This window comes from Octopus bimaculoides, chromosome 30 (assembly GCF_046866305.1).
Source record: "Octopus bimaculoides isolate indiv1 chromosome 30, ASM4686630v1, whole genome shotgun sequence".
Lineage (NCBI taxonomy): Eukaryota > Metazoa > Mollusca > Cephalopoda > Octopoda > Octopodidae > Octopus > Octopus bimaculoides.
Genome location: NC_142957.1, coordinates 3,504,333 through 3,523,672, shown reverse-complemented (window position 1 = coordinate 3,523,672; position 19,340 = coordinate 3,504,333). Strand labels below are relative to the sequence as shown.

The 19,340-nt window shown below is 37.1% G+C and overlaps 2 protein-coding genes across 4 annotated transcripts in view; both read right to left on the bottom strand.

Annotated features, from left to right (window-relative positions):
- LOC106867080 (acyl-coenzyme A amino acid N-acyltransferase 1) overlaps positions 1-18,547 on the bottom strand; it is a 224,087-nt gene extending 205,540 nt beyond the window's left edge. Inside the window, exons 1-5 of one of the 3 annotated variants that reach the window (XM_089346184.1) lie at positions 18,385-18,547; positions 14,333-14,487; positions 10,981-11,095; positions 9,443-9,612; positions 8,086-8,286 (exon numbers count right to left, since the gene is read on the bottom strand). In XM_089346184.1, coding sequence (XP_089202310.1) covers positions 8,237-8,286; positions 9,443-9,612; positions 10,981-11,095; positions 14,333-14,487; positions 18,385-18,392 — 498 coding nt within the window. In that variant the 5' untranslated portion in view covers positions 18,393-18,547 and the 3' untranslated portion in view covers positions 8,086-8,236. Of the gene's footprint in view, positions 1-8,085; positions 8,287-9,442; positions 9,613-10,980; positions 11,096-14,332; positions 14,488-18,384 lie in introns of those variants that run through there. The other 2 variants (XM_089346181.1, XM_089346183.1) reach the window with 2 other exon arrangements.
- On the bottom strand, positions 248-8,216 carry LOC149130135 (adhesion G protein-coupled receptor G6-like). The gene is made up of 6 exons (XM_089345836.1): positions 8,086-8,216; positions 7,594-7,780; positions 5,462-5,620; positions 2,720-2,848; positions 2,182-2,331; positions 248-1,380 (listed from the first exon to the last, which is right to left on the bottom strand). The coding sequence occupies exons 1-6, from the start codon at positions 8,214-8,216 to the stop codon at positions 1,261-1,263; spliced, it is 876 nt and encodes a 291-aa protein (XP_089201962.1). The 3' UTR covers positions 248-1,260.
- Positions 18,548-19,340: the final 793 nt, after the last annotated feature.

Here is a 19,340-nt window from a genome sequence, read left to right as displayed (position 1 = left end):
TCTTACTCTGCCAGATAGAGGTTTTTAAGTTGTTTTTTTTTTTAACTCTGGAAATATAAAAGATGCCTAAATTATTTGCTAATCAACTTTCTACAGATATATCACCAAAAATATTTTTCCAAATTACAAGTTTAATCAAGCGTCAGCGAAATTGACAATATCCTTTCATATTTGTTGAAGGAATCAAAAGCTGATTAGGAAAAGTGATTATAATTTACTTAATTGCACCAAATATACATTTGTCTGATTTTCTTTCATATCAAGTATTTCTCCCGACTTGCGTTCTTCATAACTTCCAGATACTTTTTAATGAAACTTTCTTCAAATTAATTTCAGATGATGTCTATTGTGATTATACTGGAAGTCGTTTTGATGATGTAGAATTCAATTATGTTTGAAAAATAATTTTTGAGGCCCATTCTACCTTCTGGAATTTTTAAATGTGCGTCTTTTTCATAAAAGGAAAAAATTCAGAGATACTGGTTTAATTCAAAATTAGAAAATTATCAGAAGTGAATTTGTTGAAATGGTTATTTGTTATGCTACAGGATTTAGAACATACCCACGTGGTTTCTGATACATGTTTTTTCTAGCATACTAAATGACCAAATAGAGGATGAGCTACTTTTGTGTCTTTGTTTAAAAGAGAGATGAATGTGGGGTAGTTTAGTCTACATAATACCTGATATCTTCATGAAATCCAATATTGTCTTGATGGGTGCTTGGTATTTTTCTGAATATGTTTACTGAGCAAGTAAGTAAATTTAGATGAATAAAGGAAACAAAGGAAAATTAGCCATAATATACCAAAAAGATTACACAAATTGGGAATCAAATGTGTGAACATTATTTACTAACTAGTAGTGGTGGTGAGTGTAGTAGTAGTAGTAGTAGTAGTAGTAGTAGTAGTAGTAGTAGTAGTAGTAGTAGTAGTAGTAGAGACGAAGTCACTACTGACAATACTCTTTTCCTCTACTTTTTCTGAATTGCAAAGATATAAATGAATTCTACTTAAACACACGAGATAGATTATCCTCCCTCCTTTTTCTCATGTCATCATTACAGGGTCTCACTTAAAAATTCTACTCTATAATATTTATCCAGTTACTCTTCACATCAAAGTGACAATATTCTGGAATTCTTTCCTCGACCATGTTTTTCCTGCATCGATCTGACCAGCCTGTGAAAACCCCCACAGGCTGAGAAATGCTGTTTCTCTGTATTTGAACAGTTTATAAAAGAAAATATAAATTGAAATGCTTACCTGAAACAAACATGAATTATTATTGTAAGAATGAGAAAGGCAAGTGATATTCCACAGCCAATGTTAGATATAATAGAAAAGGCATTTTCTGTCTCTCCTTCATTCTGGTAGATATCCTACAATAGAAACAAAAAAACAAGGATTTAGCTCCTCCTTCACCTCCTGCCTTATATGTTAGTTAACACTCATATAACGAGTGTGTATAATACTAGTGTAGAAGGTGACAACTATTGTATGCTGCATCAATAATGTCCCAGGCAACGCTGACACTTACAGAAACAGCATCAATGACCTGACTATTTAATCTTATTTTCTTATTGACTAATTAACGTCTTTGCGATTTCAGTCGATGGCGAAACTGGTATGGAGTGAACTAACATGTTCATTTACTTCAGATTTTCCTCTAGGCTGAAATATTTACCATGGAGAGGGAATTGTTATATTGTTGTAAATAGCAGAGGTTCTTTTTAACTGACAGTTATTTGGTTACATGTGTATTACTGACATGAATGTCTCAGGTGAACAAAGGCCATGAACGAGAGGAGAGATCTTGTAACAAAATCATGAAGCGACCAAATGTTTAACGTCTGAATAGCAAGCATGTCTCAACACAAATGAATTTTTTAATTCAAGAGAGATGATTCTGATGATCTCTTTCCCATTTACATCAACACTGGGGGAATTACTATGCATTACATAGAGAATGGTAGTTTCGTACATCTTAAAGGATCCATCCAGACTATAAACTATAAAGAACAGCAATGACAAGTACAACAGTGACTTTTTACAATGTATTTACCAAGATACTCTGCATCACAAAGTGTTGTGGATATGTTATGCAACTCTTTAAAATCTGTAATGTAGAGATACAACTGCCAAATTACAGGTAATTAATATTTTGTCAAAATATTACCAACCACTAGTAAGGCAAAACTTGTAAGATAGTCACAGGAACAAACCACTTCCTTTCCAGGTTCATGTTTGGATATATTACAGCATTTTGGTGACCAATGGGGACTCAGTCCTGGGCTTTCATCCCAGTAAACACATTGTAGGCTGCTGGTATTCTGAAACGAATTAAATTATGATAAATTAATCAAATTACTTTGTAATTAGAATGTATGTAGATATAATGTGACTCGTTTGACTAACAAAACACGAAACAAACCATGGTCGTCAATGTTTGGTTGGTATTGACATTGTGAAGTCCATATTAATTGCTTTGGCATAGTTTAATTGACCATTTGATCTTGTTTTAATAAATATTTTCTCATAATTTACACAGTAGCGCCATAATAGGAAAAGAAAAGAGATGGAGTGGTTCTAGAAATATCTAATGAAATCTAAAATGACATATTGTAAAGACATGGGTTGTGTTTCATCAAGGATCTACTGGGTCAGGGATGGCATAGACATAAACAGCAACAGCATCAATAGTAAATACACAATTATTACCTGATGTATTAAATTGAAGGATATGTCAACGGGTTCATCAAGGTTGCCTATTGGAATGTCAGGAACATTGGCAGCAAGAACATGGCCGTTGATTCTAGCATTTTGCTTGTTACTAGAGTTTTGTGTTACCTGTAAAGTGAATTCATTAAGTAAACTAATTTATTTAAAAAACTACATTGTCAAAGCATGAAAAGATCAAACCGTAGGATTGCTGTAATTAGACTTCGTTACTTTAGCCAACAGCCCAAATTAACAAAATATATACTCCTTTCACACTTTGGTACAAGGCGTGCTAACGTTTCTGCCAGCTCGCCACCTTAAATGCCTGACAATAATACAATGAATATTACAAGAAATATTCTATATCCATTCACATATGACGGTTGTACGCGTTCTAAGGGATGGGTGATTTGTTTTACATCGAAATTGTTTCCGTCGGGGCTGCCAGTATTTAAGAAACTCTCTTGGAGATTAACGAATCCTGCGTTTAGCCTCACTGCTCAGCACCTTGAGTAAATAGGCTTCTGACACAGACTCCGATTGATAAATTGTTCTGAAATTTGCTTGTGAGTGTAGATGTTTATATATATATGTGTGTGTGTGTGCGTGTGTGCGTGTGTGTGCGTGTGTGTGTGCGCGCGTGTATGTATTAGACGACACTCCGTATACACGACAAACTTTGCTTCAACACACAATTTCTTGCAAAACCAAATACAAAAACTATATGTGTGTGTATATATATATATATATATATATATATATATATATATATATGGTGTTTGGGCAAAATCTGAAAATTTACATTAAAGGAAAAGAAAATAGGAAATCTTTCCAAAATAAAAGTGTCCTTGAGACAGGTCCGGAACCTGGCGCAGGCGTTTTTCAGGGGGTTGCTGGAAATGTTTTAGAAAATCTCCTTGATCCTGACCACTAGATAAGGCTTGCTATTACAGGTAGACTAGTTGATGTTTTTCCCAACGCCCCCCCCCCATTTAGTAATCTATGCGATGGCAATTAGGGTGATTAGGAGATGAGAAATTAGGGTTGGTGAATTGTAGAAATTTTCCAACAACTCCTTCTGACACTTTCCGGTGGTATGGCCAGGAGCCATATGCTGCTGTCACACATATGGCCTTTCAGCAGCAACTCTCACTAGTCATTAGCCGTCTGAATTGAGCCTAAGGTCCTGTTCAAATATGTGGAGATGAATTTTCGGCGTTTGGATGGGCAGATAGAATGCATAGTGCATCGCTTCCTGCTGATCACTTCCTTGAAGTGTCCGTTGATGCTGTCCATGTCACAGCCTTTACAGTGTTCACAGAGCAATGAGGAGCAGCCATGGTGTTGGCCTTTTGATCCTACGACTTTTGTCCAGTTTGCGTTTAAAGTATCCACTCACAAGGATTTGGTATGCTCGGGGCTATACTAAAATATATTTGAGAAAATGGTTGGCTTTATACCAGTTGCTGAAGGTTAAATTATGATGGAGGGACAAGCACAAATGTCTGAGAAGAGAGGAGATGCAGTGCTACACCGCTTCAAATGAGTGTGGGTGACAGTAGGTAAAAGAAAGATATAAACGGTGGTAACGAGGTGTCTAGATGTATCATCAAGGTACAAGAAGGTATGTATATGAGGTTATCCAGACGGTGGAACATGGGGAAAGAAACCTGTGGGTAAGGAGTGTGTAAAGGGAGCGACAGGTGGTAAAGGTGAGGCAAGAGGTTGTTTAAGTAATGAACAAAGGTAGTGTGGCTGATAGTTAATGTCAGTATGGAGTGGGGGGGGGGAGATGAGAAAGAGAGAGAGAGAGAAGTGGATCAAGAAGCTGGAAGTGATTGTGGGGCACAGGAGTCATTGAGAATCGATTTGACGAATCGATTTCACTGGACGAAAACTGTGATGTAGAGAATTGTCATGTACACACACAGGCATAAAGACAGACGCACAGACACACACACACGCACATACGCATGCATGTATGTATTTCTATGTTTGTAAATGTAAGTGTGTTTATGTTTGACCCCACCAGCGCTTGACAGCCTGTGATAGATTTTTTTTTTACATTCCCGTAACCTAGCGGTTCGGCAAAAGAATTTGCTATAATACGTATCACGCTTGGAAGATATTAGTACCACGGTTGATTCGTTTAACAAAACCATTCAATGCAGTGTCCCAGCATGACCGCAGTCCGATGACAAAAACAAGAAAACGATGCGTCACCGTCGTACAAGCGGAGTTCTTTTCTTCTTGAAAACCTTTTCTGCCACGGGAAAAGATTGCCTTGTTTGAAACAGGTGAGGTTTGGTGTCCGGAATGGCATCTGGTTTGTAGTAAAACTGGTTCAATGAATACTGTCTGACCCACTCAAGCATGGGGAAATGTTGCTTAAGATAATGATAATATACATGCCTGGGGTATTCAACACTCTGTAGCGGACCAATGAAGCTGGAACACCGATGTCTGAGGATTTGATGATGATATTTCTGTGTTTTTAATAGCCTAAGTTTCTTAAGAGAAGTCTACCCTAAACAAAACTCAAAATAAGTGCCCCTCCTGAGTTTGGATATGCGTAATAAGTGGTTCACACACATACTCTGACATAGAGATGTGTACACACACGTAAACATTGGCAGTTGTGTTATATTAGTATTATTTCTATCATTATCAGAAAAAGTATCAATGAATTCAAACATTCTTTTCTCAACAAGATGATGAAACATTTCCGTTTGTGTTCCATACCCTGTATAGCTTATCGTCCCGCATGGAGAAAAAGGTTATTCGTGAAATGGATGCCCTTTCTTCGTCTTTCAGATGTTTTAATAAACTCCTTGGTAATGAAATAGATGCCATATTCTTTACATCTGCTTCTTGTTGATCGGGATTTAGTGAGCGATTTATCTGGTGGAAAAAAAGAAAGATAAATAGAAATTAATAAAGAATAAATAACACTGCTACAATTGTTGCTGCTATTATTGTTGTAACCTCTTCTTCTACAACCACTACATGACGACAACATTGCAAGTAACATAATATCTAAACCTACCAGTATCATAAGCAACCATTGGGGTTTCTACGTCGGTCAACTAATTATTGGTCTATTCAGTAATTTCCTACTTTCTGCCTCAATCGGTTTCTTGTCGTGGGATCGCAGTGACATGAAAACTGAAGTATTTTGTACAAAAGTCTGTTTATCTTATTGTTTTCAACCAATGACTTAAGTTTCTATATATTCCTGAAACGTTTTGTACCAAGCACGCATAGATACAACCAAATACATACGTATAATCCCTTAGCTACATAGAATTACACATGATAATGTATATAGCTGAAACATGCACAAAATTTGTATATTTTTCTGATGAAGCAAATAATAAAATATAATGCAATCATTTGTATTAATCTAAGTTCTAATTATTTTGTTATGTTGCTCATTTATTTAATCTGGTTGATATATACATATACATACATATATACACATACGTACATATAAAGATATATATTTGTATGTATACATATATATATATGTATGTATATATATATATATATATATATATATATATATATATATATATATATATATATATGTATATATATATATATATATATATATATATATATATATATATATATATATATATATATATGTATGTATATATATATATATATATATATATATATATATATATATATATATATATATATACGAAATTAAAATAAGTAACAGGACGTCAAGTAGTAGTGCAGTACACCCATTTCAAGGAGATCCATTTAATTGAACAATACAATCCGTAAATTAGGTACTTAAATTCAATTTAAATACAGCGCTATCTTTGGCTGCAAGAAATATGGATTTTCAACAGAGAAGATATATTAATAACATTTTTTTCTTAAATAATTTATCAGAGTTAGAGGATGAAAGAATTTCATGTTGCCATTATTGTGGCAAGGATATCTCAGAGAAGAACAAGGTATGAACTTTATAACCAGCAGCCCGCTATGAACTGTCAACTGACATTGCTCTTTATTCTCAATAAACGCAGTCTTGTAGTCTTAAATTTTTTTTGATGATAAGAAGGTAGATAAATTGGAAATGAATTACAAGCCTATCACCACCACGGTGTCCCATACCACTCCAAAATTGTTGTTTCAGAGTCGTACTGCGCTGCTACTTAACATCCTGTTGCTTATTTAGATTTTATTCACCACATTTCGACCTGTGCGGATAATACCGGACTGACATGGTGCTTTAACTTAAGTACCTAATTCAACTGAATCTTAATTACTTCCTCTCTCTCTCTCTCTCTCTCTCTCTCTCTCTCTCTCTATATATATATATATATATAATATATATATATATATATATATATATATATATATATATATATATATATATATATATATATATACATGTATGCATATATATGTATGTATACATGTATGTATACATATTATACAGATGGTGATGGCTGAAAAGTCCTTGGCTTTGGGTAAAAGAAAATACAGAACATAATTCTATTCGACATATTCCCCTATCAAATTCACGCACTTATTGCCGTGATTCTATTTTACCAACCCTTGTAAAAGAACCTGAAAGACTGGGCTTCCAACCAGGCCTTTCGCGATTCCCTACAACCAATGAACTTTTTTGCACCTCTTGTAGACAGTTATATCGATCGATCTTATAGATAGATGGATAGATTGATAGACGTCTTGTCTTTTACATTTGAACTGTAAGCCGTATCACATTATATAGGTTCAATAGCTATTTTATGTGACAATAAACGTAATTATATTCCATTCTAATGTATTTATGAACTTGGGTGTTCATAACAAACGGTTAACAAGAGAGTAATCATGAGATCGTTTTGTACCATTGTGCTTCCTTCTGTTTCATTAGTTCCATATGAAACACCATAGAAAAGACCATCGAAAGTGTCCCTATTCACTTTGGCAACACCAATAGCAAGATTACAATATATAGCTGTGATTTGCTTCTCTTCCAGTGGAATCTTTTCTGGGATTGCTTCTGCAATCTGTTTAAAAAAATCAAGAAAACGACTTTCAAGTAGCAATGTGTTTCGAATACGTAATTAGCTTTAGGTGTAATTACACTAATTATTTCAATTAACACATTTTTGCATGCTACTGTTGCTTCTACTAGTTCTGTTGTTACTATGTTAGCATTGATGCTGCAGCTTTTATTATTTATGTCACTGCAAATATGACCGCAGGATCTATTGATTTTCTTCTTCTTCTTCTTCTTCTTCTTCTTCTTCTTCTTCTTCTTCTTCTACTACTACTACTACTACTACTACTACTACTACTACTACAACTACTAATATCAAAAGCGATGTGTATATTACCTGTTGGCACTTCTCTTCTCTTCTTCTGCCCCAGCCAAAACCTCCTCTTGTGTATTTATCAAATTGTTGATACAACGAAGTACATTGCCTAGTGTTATATTGGCGGACACTTTCGATATCAACGGCACCATTTTCTCAAGAATTTCTACAGTCAAGACAATATGTTCTTCTTTGAAATACACTGACTTTTGCGGATATTTCCTGCAATAGAAAATATAATATGAAATTTATGGGAATTACAGTCGCTTTAGTAGAAATATTAGATACAAATTAAGTGTCACATAACAATTAATGAATCACCGGAAGTTAATTAACAACTCCGACTCTAAATAGCACGGATTGCTAAAGTTCGGTTTATTAGTTGAATTCTCATTGTTATACATCCTTAGTATCTCCTGGTCTGTAACATTAACTGCAACAGTGGGCGAGCTGTACAATACTATGGGGACCTTTATAGTTGAGTAACACAGACATTTGGTGATGGCAGTGGTTGTTGGGGCTGTACATAATGTCATTGACAACCAATGAGCTGACACACCAGCCATCATAAATAGTCATTATTACCTACCAAATAACCAGCAGTTTCGTGGAAGGGGCTAAGGTGATTTCATTGACCCCAGTGCTCAGTTAGCGTTTATCTTATCGACACAAAAATGATGAAAGGCAAAGTGAACCTTGGCAGAATTTGAACTCAGAATATAAAGACAGCTGAAATACCGCCAAGCATTTTGTCTGGCGTGCTAAAGATTCTGCCAGCTCACCGCCTAATTTAAGAATTAATATTGCTAAGTTTTCACAAAAGCCTAATAAAAAATTGAAATAATCATATACTCCGTACACATGAAAACTCTCTTCCATTTTACAGCGCCGTAATAACATTTGAGAGAGATAAATTGCTCATATTCTGTGACAAACAGCTATGTAAACTGCTTGGTTGAAGCTTAAAATATTCTATACCCTCCAAGCCAACGTAATGCAAACAAAGAGACATGTTGTTTTTTCTGCTCCTTTATCTACTCAGCCTCTCTACAGAAAGTTAAGGAAGATGTAGTTTTAAGGCTATAAGGATAAAAATCAACCCTCCTAAGTTACACATTCTGTCATAACGTTTCCATAAGTGAGTCAAAGGATTTGCTGTTGGACGAGATGGATACATTGCTATAGACGTCAAAAGGGAGGATACGGCACATTACATATTGGTTATTCATTTTAATTACAAATACACACACGCTCCCCCACTACACACACAGAGAGGGGATAGTGAAATAGACAGAAAGAACTCACAAACATATACTTCTTCTGCTACTTTGCTAATTCCACTAGTGTAAAAGTCCGTCAAAAACACTTTCTCGCTTACCTTTATCAATGTCTTTTCTTGCAATGTCCTTTAGTCGTCGAGTGATCCACTCCGTATTGTAGCATTGAGACATATCTGGTTCTTCCCAGAAAGCAGTAAACGGTGAACACTTTGGTGATATCGTATATTGGCTTGATGCCTTTTTTATATGTCCCACCGTTCTTGGTGAACTGAAAAAATAAATGTAAAATATTGTCAGTCGTGTATTTTCATTGTAAGAGGAATTTTATCAATCTCAGAGGAATATAAGAAACATTCGATCTGGTCGTGATTTGAACTCATAATTTAGTGAAAGAAGGATAAATAGTTCAATGCATTTTAGGGAAAAATCTATTATTTACTCCTCATCCCCTATCTTCAAAACTAATGTCAAATATTTTCTAACTAGAGTTCAGGTAAAAAACAATATTCCTGCATCTGCTTTTATTTATTATGTGTTGGTTTTGATTATTTAATACAAGATACGTTGGAATGGTATAGGTGATGCAATATTAAAGAACCAGGTTATTAGTTCAAGTAGCGACAGCGGCAGCAATAGATTTGCATCTATTTTCCTATACATGCACAAATTTGAATAATTCTATCACTTGACCTTGTCTTTATACATAAAAGTCAGCCTCTGGGAGGAACAATTTAGATGTTTAGCTAGTGGAATGATGTGGTAGAAATGACAGAAGGCTGACCGTGTTACAAAGTCTGTGATGAATCAAATCCCAGGATGACCAACATATACTAGCAAGATGTATAGCTCTACAGTAATCATAAAACTGAATAAATAATATTTGCCTGAAACCAACAGAATCACCGATAGATTCTATTGGCTGTATCTGGGTATATGCCTTCTTCCCTACAGTTATTTTGTGAAATTCTGGGACTTACAAGAATCATTAAATCTTTGTATAATATTGATTTCAAATTTTGGCACAAGGCCAGCTATTTTGGGCGGGGGTAATTCGATTACATAAACACCATTGTTCAATTGATACTTATTTTATCGAACCCGAAATGATGAAAGACAAAGTCGACCCTGGTGGAATTTGGTCTCAGAATGTAAAGTCGGAAGAAATGCTGCTAAGCATTTTATCCGGTGCGATAACTATTCTGCCAGATCTCCATCATAAAGCTTTGTCTAATATTAGTTTCTAATTATGGCACAAGACCAGCAATTTCAGGGAAAGAGATAAGTCGTTTACACCAATCCCAGTGCTCAGTAGGTATTTATTTCATCGACCCGAAAAAGTTAAAGGCAACTTCAACGTTAGCGGAATTTGAACTCAGAATATAAAAACGAATGAAATGAAAGCTTTGTATAATATTGGCGACAAAGCAAATCTAGGTAGTTAGGAAAAGGCTAAATTATATCAAATAATGTATAAAATGTAAAAATGCTGGGAGAAGAGATTGCAACCGATGGACATTTAATTCTATCGTGTTAATCCATCTAGCTGTTATTTACGCTACCAAGTAACATTCTCTCATAATAGGATGGCGCTGAAAAACTTCAAAATTTGAGTAGCAATAAATCAAAATAAACCAACCAGTATCTTGTTGCTACATATGCATGACATGGGATCTCTGCAGTAGTTCCTATTTTTGTCATTGGCCAATAGAAAGTTCGATTGTTAGCTGATGTTGTGCTTTCATCACAAACCACTGAAAAAGAAACAATATGTAGATATGAGAGAAGCCAATAGGAAGCAGTAGTAGTAGTAGTAGTAGTAGTAGTAGTAGTGGTGGTGGTGGTGGTGGTGGTGGTGGTGGTGGTGGTGGTGGTAGTAGTAGTAGTAGTAGTAGTAGTAGTAGTAGTAGTAGTGATGGTGGTGGTAGTAGTAGTAGCAATAGCTGTAGCAGCAGCCGTTGCTGTTGTAAATAAATAGCTTGGAAGTGCTGGCTAATTTGAGAACAATGTGTCATAAAGTGTTACAAACACATATGGAGAGCGATATACTCTTAAACCATCAAAAATATTGAAAATATTTTAGATCGTGAGGCAAGGCAGGCGTGACCTTAACACCGATCTATTAATCATTTCGCTCGTAAGTGGTTCACCATCAACTTTCCATGATATGTAAGGAAAGAAATATTTACTTCCCTACTGAGATATGTACAAAGTATGGACATGTATGGCAGTGACATACAGGAAGTCATTGAAAGAGGTAGATGCTGATTGAAGAAGGATGAAATGAGTTTGATCTTCTGGATAAGAAATGCTTAATTTGGAGATAATTTGAGCTCATCATTTTTTGAGAATATAACTGAGAATGAAAGGTCTTGGTCTATATCACCACAAATACATTTTTTTTATTAGCCACACAGGCCTCAACAAAGATGCGACAAATACAATGTAGAGCTTTTCTTTTTGGGAGGGGGAAGGGAAAAAAAGGAAGTAGGGGGGTGTCGATCAAATGGGATCGTAGGAAAGAAAAAGGGGGGAGTTCGAGCAAAAGGGATCGAAAAAAAATAGCGATTAATAGGGATCGTGTATCACAGTAATGTTCTCGTATAAAAAGGGGAGGACAGTTTAGGTTTAGCCGTGGAAAGAAAAGCCTACAGAAAAGACCACGGTAACCTAGGTCAATATTGTCATTGTTATTGAAGATACTATAACAGTAAGTGACTCTCTTTGCCTTTTTGTTTCTTTTTCTGGATTTTTTTTCTAGTTCATAGGGTTATGCTCAAGGTGACTCCATCATTCACACGTGCCATCCTTGCTACATTCACCCATCTTTTTTGAAGCATTCACTAGACAAGACTTCCCTTTCTACTCTCACCTTCCTCTTCAGGTGATACTTGAAGAAGTTGATGAGATATTGCCCAGAGAGGAAAGTCTTTGTCTCTAGACCTTTCAGACGCGTCCACCATACACGCTCTTTCGCCATAGCCACAAGTACGATGAAAAGAGCTCTTCCTTCTCGTTTAAAGGAAGGAGGCGCGACAATATTCATGATAGACTCGGCTGATAGACCCACTCGTCCCACACGCGATAGCATTTGTTCGACGTAAGCCCACAGCTCGGAAATGGTGGGACACTGTACGAGTGCGTGCATCTCGGACAGGTCGGCCCTGTGTTTCTCGAGCCATGCCTGTAGAGCTTATCCCGAACGGGTAGTGCTTCTCGATAGTACTGCCAGGCCAGGGATCTCTGGAAGTTATCCATAGGTCCCGGCCCGAAGGTCGTCTTAAACGGGCGGCTCAGGTATTCCTCGTCGACGCCCAGGTTCGCCCCGAGATCGTCGTCGTACCTTCCCTCCACTAATCCACTATAGAATGCGTTAGTTGTGATGCAGTCGCTCAAGGTTGACCTGAATTGTTGGAGTTGCCGGAGAGCAACGCGACACTCGCGGTGCCATTCGCCCTTCCTCGGCCTCTTCTTGATCCACGACTGCAGTTCGGTCATGGAGACGAGCTGCGGGAAAGCGCGCCGCACAAACGATGACCACACCCGTTCACCGTTGTCTACGTAGAGCCGAATTTTAAAGACTTTTATATTCATATATGACCCACGACGGTGCTACAGACTCGCATCGCAACTCACAATACAAACGTCAACATACTGCCTGACCCTCTATTATCTCCCTTTTCACCACATTACCAGGAATCCTTCGGAAAATTCCAAGGACAATAAACATGGCTTGTGTCGGGAATAGAAGCTATATATAAAATCCTACAAAATTGATTATAAAATGAAAACTATATATATATATATATATATATATATATATATATATATATATATATTTCGCGTTCAAAATAATTTTTCTCTCGCCTTGGCCTAACAACCTGATCTGACACATTTGTGGATTTAATGAAAGTGAAATAGAGTAAAGAGCGAAAAATGTGTTTCTATTTTCGAAATGTACATATAAGGCCATTTTGTTTCAATGGAAGCATCGCGCTTTCATTTCGTAAAAGTTTGTCAAGAACAACGAATCCGTAACTGCAACACGAACAGCGTTCCATGTGCACCTAAAATTTCGTAGACATGATCCCGTATCTGTTCGAAATTTAGCAACAGCAGAATTCGGCGTTTGGAGTCCATACTTCTTCGAAGAAGTCACTATTACACTGGCTGTGAACTCTGATCGATATTGTGTAATGCTAGAGACTTTTCTGAAACCCATATTTAATGAGCTTGACAATAGGGACAATGTTTGGTTTCAACAGGATGGGGCAACATCGCACACTTTTCGACGTGTGATGGGAATTTTGGGATATGTTGCCCGGTCATTTGATCTCATTGCGCAATGACATCGGTTAGCCGATCATCTAATTTGAACCCGTGCGATTTTTTTCTGTGGTTATACATGAAATCAGAGTTATACACTCATCGTCCTCGATCTATTGAACAATTAAAAGATTCGTCAAGAAATTGCTGCCATTCCACATAAAATGACCATTCGAACTATGGAAAACTTTCGTGAACGCCTTCGACAGTGTATGGATTAGAATGAGGAGATAGGTCAAAATGGAAACGGGAAGAGAAAATGAGAGGAAGAAAGAGAGAAAAAGAGAGAAAAAAAAAACTAAAGAGAGAAAAAGTGAAAAGCGTGGGAAAAAGTGAAGAAAGGGCGAAAGAAGTGAGAGGAGTGTTAGTTAGTGGTGAAGATAATGTGAGGAGAGGCTGGAGAGGAGTGGGGGAGGGCAAAATAAAATGCTGATTTATTGAAATTATCCGAGGTTCGAGAAAATATAAATAAATAGTTATATGTATGAGAGAAAGAGAGAGAGAGATAGATAGATAGAGAGAGAGATAGAGTCAGTGTGCGTGTCCTATGGAATTATCTACTGAGGTTGATGATGATGACAACGACGAAGAGGATGGTAATGGTGATTGATGAAGCTAATTATGACGGTAATGGTGATAAAAGCAATAAGAGACACCTTACTTACTTTCATCAATGAATTCCATGTGACTTTGTGGAAATCCTAAATTACGCAATGCCTGGGATTCGTTCAAAACTTGGGAGATATTGCGCCGCAGTTGACTTTTAGTCATTTCGCTAAATACTGTACAGTAAATAGCAAATATTTTATTTCTGTTAGAGCTGAAATAACAATAGATACATGTAAGTCGGCATGTATGTATGTATGTAGATAGATAGATAGATAGATAGATAGATAGATAGATAGATAGATAGATAGATAGATACACACATACATACATACATACATACATACATGATGGCCGTCTACTCGTGACCGAGGAAGACATTTGCCGACCTTCAGGAACATTGTGCGCACTAGGACTAACTTATATTTTGCATTTGCGGCTCCGTTGATGGCTAATGAGCCCTGCATACACGACTGCAAACATTGCAGACCAAGCTTTCCCCATTCACTATACGAGCCGTGCGCTTTATACATACATACATACATACATACATACACAGGGCGGCTTTTAAGCTAGCTGCTATAGATGGCTCTTCATTGGGCCTTGGGCCCAACAATGACACTTCATGCATTGAGTTCATATTAAATTTTATGAAACTTAAACAATATTTTTCCAGCAAAGAGCAATTTTCATCAAAATAATATAATACATAGACTTGGAACTTATTACAAAACTGCATGGTAAACATCGTTTGTCTTCCTATTCAGGAGTCAATACAATGTTTTCTGTCTAACCTCTTTCTTTCTCTCTCTCTCTCTCTCTCGCTCTCTCTCTCCCTCTCTCGCACTCTCTCTCTCTCTCTCGCTCTCTCTTTCTTTCTTTTGACGATTTTCAACCATCACCATCATCAGTACCACCACTATTGCCACCACAACTGCCATACACACACCATTCAGACTTCTGACGCCACCACCATCAATACCTTTGATTTCGACCCCTTCCCCTCTACCACCATCACTATTGTCTTTCACATCGCTTTCTATCACTGACTGCCCCGGCTACCACCACCACCACCACCATAGAGATAGATAGAAAGAGAGAGGGACAGATAGACAGACAGACAGATAGATAGATAGATAGATAGATAGATAGATAGATAGATAGATAAGTAGAGAGAGGGACGGGGTGGGATTCCTTTTCAATTTGAAATGTTTTTAACCATTTATCCATTATTTATTGAGTTAGTTCTTTACTATTGTATAGTTATTGGCGTGAGACTTGAGTTCAAGGATGGTGACCTCTTTTAGGATGACGAAATATAAGTTAGTCCTAGAGCGCACAATGTTCCTGAAGGTCGGCAATGGTCTTCCTCGGTCACGACTGGACGGCCATCATCATCAGGTATGCATGCATGTCCCTTATGTGAAAATGTTTGAATGAATGTGTGTGCGTATGTACATACATATACATACTGACACGTATATTTTCTTGAGTGATGTGCTTAATCGAACCCCATTTTAAGTCTGTCATTTGGAACCTTCGCTGTTTATGCCGGAGTCTTCTCTGTTGTAAACAATCAAGGCATGTCTTTGATTTCAGGATATCTTCCTATTTTCCTCCAACCAATCACAGTAGCCTTGTGAATGATCCTGAGCATTGACCGTCTTCCTGGCTAAGCGCTAAAAATATACTTTACCTCTCTATTTCGTTTTCTTCCTCTCTACTTCGTTTTCTTCCTCTCTCCTCCGTAGCATTACTCTTACCAACCCACACCCCCACATTAATTGTCCCTATGCCAACATTTACACTTTATGCAAACTTCACACGCTAGACCACAGTTTCTACCTACATATCTCATTTCGGTACCAAAGTTACTCTCTTCACACTTTATTACACACTCACACAACTTTGTTCCATTGGATATTCTATCTTTGACACACACATACAAATGCATACACACTGGTACATAGACTCATATATATTCACGCACACTTACTCTTCAAACACACACACACACACACATATCCATACTCACAAGTGCCCTCACACATTCACTCTGGCACCCACTGTTTTGCTTTGTATCTCTAAATCACTCACTTCTCTCTCCTCCTCCTCCCTTTTCCAGTCACTACTGCTTGGCTGCTACTAACTGCAACAGTTTACCTCCCATATACGCACACATACCGCAACCTTCTTCTCTCTCTTTCCATTCGTGCTCACTCTTCGAATAAAACCACTTTTGCTCTTCTCTCCTTCCTTCTTCAGCCATTTTCTGTCTCTCACTTAACACATGTGTACCAACCTTTTGATTGTACCGTCTACATTATTTGACCGTCATGAAGTGTGCCATCATCTTCAGACATTTTACATTACTGAATGTTTCGCCTGCATTTTGCCGTTTTTATCTTGTCTTGGTATTTGATCTTCTGAAGCAGCTTTTCTCTCGAATTCGAGTTTTATCCAATAGATTCTGCTGCGACTGTCCATGTCACGTCTTGCTGCCTTTACAGTGTTCACAGAGCATTGAACAGCAGTGAAGGCGTCTGAATTTTGGTAACCGTCATGAATTATCATGAATACAGGTAACTCTTTTCCAATATTTAGATGGCTTTCAAGGCGACAAGCTGGCAGAAACGTTAGCACGCCGGGCGCAATGCCTAGCAGTATTTCATCTGTCTTTACGTTCTGAGTTCAAATTCCACCGAGGTCGTCTTTGCTTTTCATCCTTTCGGGATACCAGTTGCGTACTTGTGTCGATCTAATCGACTGTCCCCCTCCCCCAAAATTTCGGGCCTAGTGTAGAAAAAATATTTAGATGGCTTTCAGTCCACCATATCAGCTTTTATCAGCTACAAATTTATATTTATGCTCTCCAACGCTTTTGACTGTTTACCAATGCACTAATTTTTCCTTAATATAATGGGACATAAAATCGTTATATTTAATACCGACACTCTGTATATATCCATTCTTCTACCATCTTCAACGCCGCTCATTATTCCTGGGAGGGTCATGAGGACATCTGGTGCCTCGGGTACCTCCTGCATAGGGTCCTATCAGAAGCAACTGCCAGTACACTTACTGATTTAATGCTCAAGCATGACCAAAGGAGGCTATGGATATTTTCTAGCCATCCCTTTTTGGTCTACCCCTTCATTCCCTGCTGTTTTGCATCATTTTAAAGAATCGATCTTGCGATTTTCTCATGTGACATCCTAATCGCATGTCAGCATTACCGGAAATGCAGTGGCACAATAAGGAAAAGTACCGACTCGATCTGGAGAGACTCCGTCATCTCCAATGTACACACTGTGTCGAGTAAAGCCACTCCAGTTTTTTGGAGGAATCCCTTTTCGGCCACTTCTATTTGCGATCAGACTCTTTCGGTCGTTAGTTAACATTCATGACCATAGGTGAGGATGGGCACGAAAACCAAACTGAAGATTGTGTGTTTGGCTTTGTTACCAAGTTTTCCTCTTCTGAGGATCGAATGCTGGAACATTTTTGTATCTCGGGAGGGTCATTAAGCCAATAATATACACACGTACTGGTTCTAGTATACTTTATTTATCGTCACTTTGTTAACAATTTGTTATCGAATTAACTAAATGAATGTTTGATTATCCGTTTGGTAAACCTATCAACCAGTTATGGTTGTTAGTGACTTTTTGTTGTCATTCGTTACGGCTTCAGCGACTCATTTGCTTTTGTTCTATGTTTATGTAGTTCTGAGTGAGAATGTACGTGAGAGAGAGGGTTAGAGAGTATGTCTGTGTGCATATGTGTGTGTACATGGCAGCGTACATTCATCTATATGTACGCTGTTGTGAATGTCTGCGTATGTATGTTTGTGCATGTGTGTGCGCGCGCCTGTGTGTGTGTGCGTGTGTGTGTGTGTGTGCCGTTGATGGTGTGTGTGATGCATTTGAATGTATAAATTCATTAAAGAGAAGATGTGAATGTAAAGCGTGCGAATGCTAAAACGTTTATTTCTCATATCTTTATCTTTAGTTTCCGTTTCATAAGAAATCATATTATAAATTTCAGAGAATAACCCGGATTTTCTTAGTGTTAATAATAAAAGAAAAGAAGAAACGAGAATTTTACTAACTTTGACATTGCGAATAATTCAGTATAGGTATTCGTTTCTCTGAACTTTCCAGCCACGTGCCATAGACTTTCACAGTTCTGTTATAGACTTTTTTAAAATGATTTACGAAGGCTGGCAAGTGACATCCACACCTCATAAGGTTATTGTTTCGGAGATAGCTGTAACAATAAAGAGAACTCTGAATGCGTTTCAGATCAACATAGAAATTCCTATGTGATTTGACAAGAAACGAAGATTATAAAATTGGAGCAGGTATATAAACGTTATGAAATTCATTTTTCTAAGTGTTGTTAATAACATCAATAATGTGAAATGCTTTCTAGTAGAAAGTGGAAGCATTAAGGTTCTATTCTCTTTTAGCTTACATATTGAATAATAAAGTACCTTTAAATAAGATTACTAGCCACTTGAAACGATTCTATTTTATCGTAGTTTAGGGACATTGTAGAGTCGGGAATTTGGTGGTAGGGATCTTGCGCTGCTGTATCTGAGAAAACTCATTTAGATGGGTGGTTTTGGCGCTAAGAAGGTCGAGTTTATTCTATGTAGCAATTGGTTTTAAAGCTAGAGACGTACCAGCGCAGAAACTGATAGATTACAGTTTTGTACATTTTATAACTTCAGTGACACAGACATGTATAGTAATATTCCTAATTAAGAAGGGGAAAATTAATATTCATTTGTGATATATCAATTTGAATATTTTCAGTGTTTTTAAAAAAAGAGCAACAGCAAAAACAACAACAACAACAACAACAATGATAATAATTAAATAATCATGACTATTTGAAGTGGGAAATACGAACGTTGTGGTCGATGAAGCGAGTAGAGGTGATACCAATAGTAATTGGTGCATTTGGATGTATTAGCACTCAACTACCAATATGACTGAAAACGATTGGTAAAAGTGTGAAGGTAGAACACCTAAAAGAAATCAACATTGCTTGGAACGCAAG

What these genes read in the sequence shown, in the direction of transcription:
- LOC149130135 (XM_089345836.1), bottom strand. Translation starts at nt 8,216, where the DNA reads ATGGTGCCGTTGATATCGAAAGTGTCCGCCAATATAACACTAGGCAAT. An exon ending in GAGAAGAGAAGTGCCAACAG is followed by an intron (nt 7,781 to 8,085) that starts GTAATATACACA and finishes GCTACTTGAAAG; the next exon opens with TCGTTTTCTTGATTTTTTTA. An exon ending in AAACAGAAGGAAGCACAATG is followed by an intron (nt 5,621 to 7,593) that starts GTACAAAACGAT and finishes TTTTTCCACCAG; the next exon opens with ATAAATCGCTCACTAAATCC.